General features: G+C 39.2%; 3 protein-coding genes across 7 annotated transcripts in view; 1 reads left to right on the plus strand and 2 right to left on the minus strand.

Annotated features, from left to right (window-relative positions):
• Nucleotides 1-4,129, minus strand: part of abl1 (c-abl oncogene 1, non-receptor tyrosine kinase) — an 18,415-nt gene extending 14,286 nt beyond the window's left edge. The window contains exons 1-2 of one of the 5 annotated variants that reach the window (XM_056747271.1): nucleotides 3,890-4,129; nucleotides 2,989-3,290 (exon numbers count right to left, since the gene is read on the minus strand). In XM_056747271.1, the coding sequence (XP_056603249.1) occupies nucleotides 2,989-3,127 (139 nt within the window). In that variant the 5' untranslated portion in view covers nucleotides 3,128-3,290; nucleotides 3,890-4,129. Of the gene's footprint in view, nucleotides 5-24; nucleotides 41-2,988 lie in introns of those variants that run through there. The other 4 variants (XM_056747270.1, XM_056747272.1, XM_056747276.1 and 1 more) reach the window with 4 other exon arrangements.
• A 681-nt stretch (nucleotides 4,130-4,810) lies between these two features.
• exosc2 (exosome component 2) lies at nucleotides 4,811-8,053 on the minus strand. The gene is made up of 10 exons (XM_056747145.1): nucleotides 7,930-8,053; nucleotides 6,819-6,955; nucleotides 6,540-6,641; nucleotides 6,418-6,463; nucleotides 6,244-6,333; nucleotides 5,955-6,020; nucleotides 5,634-5,702; nucleotides 5,296-5,472; nucleotides 5,085-5,213; nucleotides 4,811-4,993 (listed from the first exon to the last, which is right to left on the minus strand). The coding sequence occupies exons 2-10, from the start codon at nucleotides 6,944-6,946 to the stop codon at nucleotides 4,913-4,915; spliced, it is 888 nt and encodes a 295-aa protein (XP_056603123.1). The 5' UTR covers nucleotides 6,947-6,955; nucleotides 7,930-8,053; the 3' UTR covers nucleotides 4,811-4,912.
• spra (sepiapterin reductase a) lies at nucleotides 7,951-10,598 on the plus strand. Its single transcript, XM_056747146.1, has 3 exons — nucleotides 7,951-8,260; nucleotides 8,850-9,140; nucleotides 9,480-10,598. Exons 1-3 carry the CDS (start codon nucleotides 7,951-7,953, stop codon nucleotides 9,668-9,670), a joined length of 792 nt encoding a protein of 263 aa, XP_056603124.1. The 3' UTR covers nucleotides 9,671-10,598.
• The last annotated feature ends 375 nt before the right edge of the window (nucleotides 10,599-10,973 follow it).

The following is a 10,973-nucleotide window of genomic DNA, read 5'->3' on the forward strand; positions in this document are numbered from 1 at the left end:
TGATGACGACATAACTAAACTCACACTGTCTTTTCATGTGCACTTCAAGTGTGATGTGGCGTCCGTTTCTGTGTGTGAATGAGAAACACAATACAGGCGTGTGAACCTCAAGGAGATCGATCGCAACAGGACAGATGTCACCCTCAAATCAGCATTGCACACAACACATCACAACGAGGGAATGTTGACCGTTGTCTTCTAATATGAAGTGTTGTTGTGTGTTGATTCTGAGAGATCTCTGTGTGTCTTCAGTACTGAACAACAGAAGACGTTTAACACATTTCACTGTAAGAGTCAGAGTTAAGACAACAAACACATCTGTGCTGGACACTGACACTGACTCTCTCTCTCTCTCTCTCTCTCTCTCTCTCTCTCTAATATCACTGCAGAGTTCCTCATGATGATATTTCACAATTGATAACTGTTACAATAACAATAACACAATATCATGAGACACAAATGCTGTGTCCTAATTCACCTACTTTTTCTTTGCACTAAAAGTATGTTCTGTTTTTGTTATTGAAACGTATATACATTTGAGTGTGTAGCAGAACAATCTGCACGCACTGGGACAGACTAACATGAAGCGAAAATGGCCGTTGTTGCCTAGACAACATTCTGGCCCATAACTGTCCTTAAAATACAGTTCTTATATCCATTGAATCATTTATTCAGTCATTGTTTCATATGTTATTTTTTTATTAATTTAGTGACGCATCAGTTATTAAACTCCCTAAACTCCGCCTACTTTCTTGCAGTGAGTTATGGGTAATATCAGCCTTCAGAGTGTGCATCATTCTGCACTTCCTATTTCTACCAGAAGTAGTAGATCATCCGGTTAATCTTGGGAATACTCTTTTCAACACATCACGAGAGACATACACCAATACTATCTAGGATGGAAAGTATGCGGATTGGGACGCAGGTAAACGCTTCTCTTTTTGACACAAAGCAGAAATGCATTTAGGCGTGTTAACATGCCATTCAGTTCTGCCATACAACACCTGAGTAAATTATTATAATGATTGTTTAAAAGAAGTTCAAATGCATCATGCTGCACCTGTATACATACTGATCTTACATGAACATTTATTCATTTAGCAAGACGCTAAAGCGAGATTTTAACATTGAAACTTTGTCTTTTGTAAAGACTCATTGCATGAAATGCACGAACACAAATATTTGTACCGTTTTCAAAATCTTTTAGTGTAAGCACACTAGACGCATGGCCAGGTCACTGTCACAAATTCAAAATGAACAATAATTCAGAAACAAATCTGAAAGCAACAACACTCTATCATCTATATCAACAATAATATTCATGAGGCAAACATCAACATGACAGCAGGGCTCCATATGTGTATTGTTTAACAGCTGGCATGTTAGAGAGGTTTCTGTATAACACATCTGTATATTGACCCGTCATCATCACAACTGTAAGTAGGGCTGCACAATAAATCTCATTTCAATCCTGATAACAACTTAAGTTTCCAACAATTAACGGAGCATAATCGAAACTCCCAATAAGGTCAGAAGATCATCGCAAAGCTTTTATCTTTTAACCTCCCACTTTATTTCAGTAAATAAAAATACTATTTTTTTACTACATTTCTAATATTGTTATACTTTTTTGCAAAACCAACAGACAAACATGAAGTGTGACCAATAGTAATCTGTAAGAAATAGTAAGAAATCTGAAGGTAAAAAAAAACATACAGTTTTTAAGAAGTTTAATGGCAGCTGATTATAATATATTCAATGGCAATAATCATGTTTATTAATCGTTATTAAAATTTTGAAAAAAATAATGATGAAGATCATTTGACCCGTGATCATGCAGCTCTAACCATAAGTGTTGAAGTCAGAGCACTTCTAACAATCCAACACGAGCCGAGGACAAAACAAGTCTACACACGTTAAAGTCATAGTAACAGAGCTGAGCATCTGCGCTCTCTCTCTCTCTCTCTCTCACACACACACACCCGCCCAACTCAACTCAACCAAAAAAACATACAGATAAGAATCTAACACCAAACTCCAGCTACATCTGCTCAGCTGATGGAATTATGTTTCCCGCTTCACATTCATCTGTGAGAATCAGAACTCATAGACGCAATCCTCATAAATGATACCAGAAAATAAACTACAGCAGGGGTTTTCAAGCTAGGGTCCGGGACCCCCAGAAGGTTACAAGGGGTCCCCCAGAATTTTTCTAGGCACAGAGATTAAGCAAAAACGATAAAAGTCCACAGTGTTCATCTGCTTTTTTTGCTAAGGATTATTTCCAGAATTGTTCATATATGAATCTTTCTAGAGAGTTTTTCTCACTGTAGTTTCTGTAAAATTGTTGCAGACTATTTAGGTTTAGAAACAAGTTGTTGTCTTTATAATATCCTATTCACTATTTATCTAAGAATTTGTAAACGTTGTAAACAATAGATTGATATATATTTTATAAAAAGGGGTCCCTCACAAAAGGTTAATCATAATTGGGGCTCCAAGGCATCATGAAGTTTGAAGACTCCTGACCTACAGGACACCAGGACAGCCACGAGCCATCTGAGCCATCTGAGCCACGTCTGTCATCTGTCATTTTCATTTCTCCTGATTACAAGCGATGTCCAAATCTAGACAATTCACCCGTTTTTCAGACGTATGGTTAAAGATGTATGAAAGATTTGACATGTACGTTGTGTAGTTACCAGTGTAAACGAAATGCTCAGCTTCAAGAGGAGGCTTGAGAACAACTACACAACACACGACTGCTGAAGTCAAAAACAACACAATGTTCATAACTGATCAAACTCTACCCAAGGTTAGCTTTTATTCACTGTCATACCCTGATATGTTGTAGTTTGCCAGTTTTTGTTTTCATTCTGTGCCAACCGTATATTGTTGCTTTAATCTGACCTGAGGCAGCATTCACAGGAAATCTTGTAGAAATGTGCTCTAATGTCATGTGTGTAGAGATGAAAGCAGGTGACTCACCGTGGTCGACAAACACGTTGAGGAAGTGTAGGGCTCCCTGTCGTGAGGTCTCTCTCTTGCCTGTACCCTTGATGAAGGGCAGGGCGGGCAGACTCGGTCTCCTCTGGTCCCCAACAAACTTCCCTGGCTGCTGCCCCATAAGGGCAGGATGCCAGGCCACGGCAGGTGTGGATCACAGCGCTCCAGGGGAGGAGAAAGACCTCTGCCGTGACACACGTCTCACTTTCCACAAGACCGATGACAGTGAGACGGGTCAGGAGTCCGGCAGGGATGTCAGTCAGTGTGTTTCCTGATGTGTGTTACTGAAAGTCATTCAACTGCATCAACGATTTTCAAGGCACTTTGGCTGTGAGGAAAGGTGTTTTTCTTAACACATTATAGCTTATTTACAGTTATATTAGTAGATAATAGTGTCAGGGTGATGAAGACGGTTTGAGACACGTTCATCTCGAGGACAAACACATGATGATCAGTGTTAAGCTCGAGCTGACAGTGTTAGTGATGTGATCTGTCATCCTCACATCAGATATGACACGACTCACGTCTGATGTCCTGATGTCCAGAAACATCATTATTATTATTATTATTATTATTCACACTCGCTCATATTCATCTGAACACGCAATCGTAGATCAAACTGATGACATTTAAACAGCAGATTTCTGTCATGTAATGTGAGTAGTGTCGAGCGCGGTCAGTAGTTTCTTAACATCTACACCAGCTAAGTTAACGTTACAGTTAAATACAACATTCTTCTGATATAAACACATTCAGATGAGAGTTCACAGAAATAAACACCTGGAGATCATGTGAACACACTCTCTCACCCTCATCCAGACACTGTTATCCTGTTTAATCTCGGAGTTTGTGTAAATGTAGTTAAAGTCCGTTTTAGTTTTACTTGTTTAAAGTCTCTGGTCACTTCCGCGTGCAGCTCTCTCTCCCTCAGGAGGATTTAAATCTTCGCTTTCCCGCTCTCGTTTCTCTCTTGTCGGGGTGTTTTCCTCACCGATCGCACGCTAGATTCGGTCGCAGGTTTTAAAGTGTTATTTCTTCTCATGTCTTCGTTTAATTTCACATTTATTTGCACTTTTCTCGCAGCCGTTCGTCGTCGCAGGAACCGCCATGTTCGCGCACGCGAGCTGCGCTGGTGACGTCACATGGCGCGCGCTTCCGCCAATGCTCAGTTGATTTGATTTTCTGCACATAAACTTATTACTCGTAACCCAAAATAAATGAAACCTTAGTCTAAGATCTTCGCTTTAACATCGTGAGTTCAGTTAAGCTGCTTAAAACGACATTATAACTTTTTTCATAACATAAAAAAGGATTGGTGAAGTAATTTTGTTTTTACGAAATAATATACAGCACACTGCATATAAACGATATTAAGTAAAGAGTTAAATAAGTCTGTTTGTAAAGGAGTAATAGTTTACTTTGAAATGAATAAAATGTGTTTGTTTGCGGTACTGCCCTCTAGCGGCATTAAAGTACATTACACAAATAAATCACATCAATAAACAATGACATTAAACAGATTCTGAATGACTCGTTCACATTCATTTTTAAGCAGGTCGCCCAGTTGACAAGAACTGACTTAACTTACATTTTAACTCCCAATTCAAGAACTCGTGCACTAAGAAACATTTCACATTAAGTAATATTTTACTTATTTATGTTTTTTCTTCAGGATTTTAAAGCCTGGAAACATTTGCACGTCTGTGAAAACTGTTCTGACTGCATACATGGGTAGTTTCCTCATTATAAACAAAAACTTGACACTGACAGCTTTGTTTGTAAATGAAACAATAAGGCACCCGTCTTCAGATAAATGTTTTTATTTAAAAAAAAAATAGCTGCTATTTTACAGCACAGATACTAAAATAAACATTAGTTATAAGTCAAAGCAACCGTTTTAAATACTTTAGCATTCATGCTCAATGAGGCGCTGTCGCGTTTCCAGAACAATCTCCTCCATCACCTCTGGTTTCAGGATATCTTTAATCTACAGAGAGACAAGACGTTTAAATGAGAACAGCAGAGGTTCAATAAGACACAAGCGGTTGATCATATCACGAGAGACGCAGATGAACTACCTGATGTGAAAGAGAAGACTCATAGCAGTAAAGCACACTTGTGTCATACAGCAAAACCTTATGAGCTGACAGAGCCAACAAACAATTCCTCAATCGAGAAATCACCTCTCGATCTGACAGGGACACGGGCTAACACACACGAAAGAAGAGTCATTACTACACATACAGGCTTAGAAACTGTGAACAAACAGTGAAATGATGAAAGTCTGACCTCTAAGCTGGTGAAATATCCTCCGGCCTCTCCATCCTGCTGATCGGGGGTGGGATACAGCCACACGTAACCATTGTTTCCCAGGATGATGGAGGCACCACACAGTAGATTGTGGAAATGTGTTTTCTGTCTTTTCACTAGAGATGGTGAAACCTGTACAAGCACACCTTGACCCAACTGAAAAATACAATCAAAACAGATACATTCTCACATTATAAAGGAATAGTTCACCCAAAAATGGTCCCTATTGACTTGATCGTATCTCTATTCCCAATATGGAAAGAGACCTATTCCTTTAAAGAGTGTTTTAAGTGTCAGGGGAGAAACAGCTCTCTTACCTTTCCATACTTCAAACTGCGAGTGTGCAGAGAAAGAGCGCCGTCAGAAAAGATGGACTGAACCTCTGCCTTTCACATGTTAAAGAAATACACTGCACAGCTGGAAATGATCCAAATCTAAACACATTGTGACGCACAAACTAACTTTATGACTTCTGACTCAAATATGGGTTATCTATCCAAAGTGTTTCTATATGAAGAGAGGTTGAAGGGCGGAAGCACATTTCAGATTTGTACATTATGATGGCAAAAATAACATTCACTGACTGTTCATTTCGACATGAACATCTCAATGATTTATGAACTGATGGGTTTGGATACACTGATGAGATCTCCCTCCTGAAGATAATCTCTCATGGCCAGCTCGTCCTCAGCTGATCGACGTCTCTGAGAAAACAAACAAACTACAACTCATTCATATGAAAGCCTATTTACACAATTACAAAATGTTGAGATATAAAGTAACACATTCTTGTTAAAGAATTCTGATTTTTATGTTCAAACTATATTCCACAAACACATCTTTAGTTATTTGTCAAGTAGATGCGTGATATTTAGGTAAAGAATGGATGACTGATGATCGGTGTGATGACGTGTTGGTGGTCCTCACCAGTTCTCCTCCAGGTAAATTCACTGAAGAGAGGAGCAACACAGAATCCAGCCGAGAGTTTGTTTCCACTTTCCAGCGTTTCTGCTGCACCTGAATGTTATAAGAGGAACTTAAGAAGAGCTTCACAAACAAACAAACAAACAATCCCACATCACATCAGTAAACACTACAGACCTCCGTAACCCTGCCGACAATCACATCACCAACTTCACCGTTGAATCTGAAAGGGCAGAAACAGTGTGACGTTCCACACAGATCAGTGAAACACGTCACAGAATGTCGAGTCTGATATTCACCTGGTCTTCAGAGGTTTCACGCAGATGAGTTTATTCACTCGCTCCACTTCTCCAGCAACTGATGCTGTGAGTCTGTCTTCATCCATGTATGTGCCATGACCTCTGAACATGAGCAACAACATCACAGTCTTCACATGTGCTTTAAAATCTCGAAACATTTGCGGATATAATTTCCAGGTCTTCATTGAAATAGTCATTTTAAACAGTGTTGACTCATTGGTCAGCATCAGTAAGCACAGAACGCAAAACTCATCACTTCAATATCTGTAATGTATTTACCTCATAAATCCAGTGTCAGATGTGATCACTTCTCCAGGGACCACCAGTTGTTTGTCATCCTGTGATTGTGTTGTTGTTGGTAATGAAATGAATTTGTGAACTGCCGGTAATCTCATTTCTGCCGCCATGCTTTCACTCTACACACATCCAAGATGGCGGACAGCGTCAGACTTTCAGAATAAGAGTCACGAAAGGAAAATGTGTGCGCTTCGATGAATAAATATTGGATAGTAATGTATTAATTCGTTTAATTTATTGTGTTTTTTAAATAAATGTATTTGATTTGTGAATTTTGTTTGCAAATAAGAGTCCAAACTATATAAAAAGTCCATCAGAGGGGGTCATTGCATTATTTAAACAGTTATCTATTAATTCATTCAGTCAAACTGATATAACTGAATTTGTTTTGTTGCTGTCTGTAATTTCACTGATGCTTGTTGACTTCCTCCTCTGAGCTGTTATGATTATCTTTCTCTATCTTTTTTTCTATTCAAGTTCATTTCTGAACATCTGGTTTGATTTACGTCAGGACCAGAACCAGCCAACGCTCAAAAGTCTGTTTATTGTCAATTCTGCCACATGTACAGTACATACATATAGAGGATTGAAATTGCGTTACTCTCAGACCCATGGTGTATACAAATAACATTACACTGAATCAAAATTGTATTAAAAATGCAAATAAATACAGATTATTATATATATGTAAAATACAACTATTACAAGCAAGAAAAGGCAGAAACGGTTTCGCTCAGTGCGAAACATTTGAATGAAACATCTTATTCTGTTTCGCAATTAGTGAATCCATTAGTCTCTCATTAACAAAAGTAGAAAGAATTATTAAAGTTACACACAACAGCATTTATTTAAGCTAGAGTATTATTAAATTATTTTTTACTCGTTGCCTACTTGAACTCCTTTATCATATACTCAGATGTGTCATTGTTTAAAGGTTTATGTGTTAATAGTTTTATGAACGAAGCTCTGGTGTGTAACGTAACTCCCGCGATAAGGGGGCATGGACACGTCTCAGTTTCCGGGGGCGTAACTAATTTGCACATCAGCGTCACGGTTACTTGCAGAAATCACAAATAATCGGTTATTATCAGACCTGCGTGTATCAGACAGTGAGATGAGCGATGTTCCAGGTTTCGGTAAAGCGCTGGTCATCATCACCGGCGCGTCGCGAGGCTTTGGTCGGGCTCTGGCTCTTGAGATCGCGGCTCGTGTGGACGCAGCAGGTTCGGTTCTGATTCTGGCGGCTCGATCAGAGGTTAAACTGCACGAGTTACAGACGCATGTGACTCGCGTCGCGTCCGAACTCACTGTGCGCTGCGTGACGGCGGATTTATCGCGTAAAGAAGACGTCGAGCGCGTTATTACAGTGATCAGAGAAACACAATGTGCTGATATTGATCATCTGCTGCTCTTCAATAATGCAGGTCATACACTTTCTCTATTTTAACTGTTAAAGACCTTCATTTCTTCTCTCACTAATCTGCTTGATTAAACCTTACAGAGGAACCGTGATGGTTTTCCTACTGTGATCAAAACCAGTGGACAAAGTTGCTGAGCTTTTTGTCATTTACTGTGGTAGGGGAGATCGGGGGCAAAGGTACAAATCTTTACATTCTCCTAACTCACACTACTTGAAATTCACAAGTTATCATTTGATTTAAGAAATAAATATAGGTGCAATATTTCACATGTTATTTAAATTTCGCAGTCATCTAAACTTTAGACGACAGAAGAAAAATACTTTTCAATCAAAAATTAACTTTCATACAAGAAGATCAGTGTTTTGGTGCAAAACGCAGCCAGAGAGATAGTCATACGGCGCATGTGCAGATGAAGTGTTGTCGCTGTTGCTTGTTTCTGATTGGATGAATTGACGCTGTTACAGTTGCCCTCGGTCTCCACTGGTGTTCATTGGTGTCGGATTGTTTTATGCTCAGGAAACTTTGTCTTTACCATCCCTGCGATATTAAGCTTATAAATGATAATTGCGTTTATTTTATGTTCTGCACACAGCTTCTCTCGGTGATGTGTCGCGTTATGGTCGTGACTTCACGGATGTGGATGAGGTGGACTCATATCTTTCGTTTAACGTGAGTTCTGCGCTCTGTCTGACCACTGGAGTCCTGCGCGTGGTCCCGCGGCGCGTCGGTTTGACGCGCGTCATCATCAACATCAGCTCACTGTGCGCGATCAAACCGTTCGCGTCGTGGGTTCTGTACTGCACGGGGAAAGCGGCGCGAGAGATGATGTTCCGCGTGCTGGCGGAAGAAGAACCGGACCTCAGAGTCTTGAGTTACGCGCCAGGTACAACAACACAACGCGAACGCGCACTCATGTTGTTCTCATCTCTTCTGTTGTTCACCTCATCTCGCTTTGGATAAAAGCGTCTGCGGAATCACGTGATGCATACAAAAATTAATGTTCAGCGTGTAGACTTAAAGCTATTAATATTGTTTAAATAAAACATTTACGCATTTGGCAGACGCCAAAGTGACTTACATTGCATTATTCTATACATTTGTTTCTGAGTACGGCAATCAGTCACTGATTGAAAAGTGATGAACATGGAGTTTTAATGCAATTTCTATAAGTTGTTTTTCTAGTTGTTGTTTGACAGGAGGGATGTTGTGGATGTATGCACAGGACCTCTGGATACAGACATGCAGCTGCAGGCGAGGAGCAGCAGCGCAGACGACAGCGTTAGGAGTGCATGCAGTGCTGTGCACGCTCAGGGTCAACTGCTCACATGTGAAGCGTCTGTCAGTAAACTCACGAAGGTTCTGCTGGAGGGAAACTTCACCTCTGGAGCTCATCTGGACTTCTATGATGTATAGATTTGATAAGAAATATTATTGAATCACATTCCAAAGTATCTGATTGCTGCTCTTATCATCTGAGATTCTGTGTGAATTGTGCCTTGATTCTGATGTCAGCTCATTTTTATTACTTAGCCTGTTTGATTATAGTCAAGTGAAACCTTCACACATATTCCATATTTTTGAGGAATATAGTGTGTGTGTGTGTGTGTGATAGAGAGAGAGAGGGAGAGACACACGATAATACACTTAGATTGGTGTGATATTCATGTGTTACTGAGCAACATCAGAGTCTCCTCATACAGAAAACACTAATCACTAATAATTATACTGTCATTTAGCATTTCAGGATTATATTAAAGTTTTTATGTAGACTTCATTAATATTATTATATGTGACCCTGGACAACAAAACCAGATTTATGGGCGAAATTTTCTAAATGTTTTAAATAATCTGAAAGCTGAATACATATTATTTCTATTGATGTATGATTTGTTAGAATAGGACAATATTAGGCTGAGATACAGCTGTTTAAAGCTCAGGAATCTGAGAGTGCAAAAAATCTAAATATTGAGATAATTGTCTTTGAAGTTGTTAATCAGAGGCGCTGTGGCAGGACATCCACTCACAAAAATAAAGTTTTGATATATTTAAGGTAGGAAATTTACTAAATATCTTCATGGAACATGATCTTTACTTCATATCATAATGATTTTTACATAAAAGAAAAATCGATAATTTTTGACCCGTAAAATGTATTTTTGTCTTTTACTAAAAATGTTTCTTTGCTACTTAAGACTGGTTATGTGATCAAGGGTCACATTTGATAAATGATGCCATTTGTTAAAACTGTGACTCGATGATGATGAGTTTACATCAGTATTACCTGCAGACAGAAATATATACTTGATAGCAAGTTTTCAATAAATGCATTTGATTAAAATCATGTGGTTTTCTCCTCAAGTGGTTGTGGAGTGGTGATGTTAAAGGCAGACATTGGATAAAAACTGGACTCCTGCAAAAGTCTTTGATTGACATCTGCCACTGCTGAATATCTGTCAGTGGATTACAGTGATTTTTGACATTAGAGAAACAGTATTACAGTAGATATTACGTCATATGTACCAGTTGCAGGATTCAGTGTGATCCTGACCACACCCACACACAGCTGTTTTAGAAAGACCAATCACGTGACGGATGCTCTGACCAATGACAGATTAGGTGAGCATCTCAAAAAGCCAGTTCAACTTTTTTGAGTTGTGTTTATTGAAACTGCAGTCGTGACACATTTCAGCTCTCAAACCATGATGCAGATGCGTCC

This window comes from Triplophysa dalaica, chromosome 4 (assembly GCF_015846415.1).
Source record: "Triplophysa dalaica isolate WHDGS20190420 chromosome 4, ASM1584641v1, whole genome shotgun sequence".
NCBI lineage: Eukaryota > Metazoa > Chordata > Actinopteri > Cypriniformes > Nemacheilidae > Triplophysa > Triplophysa dalaica.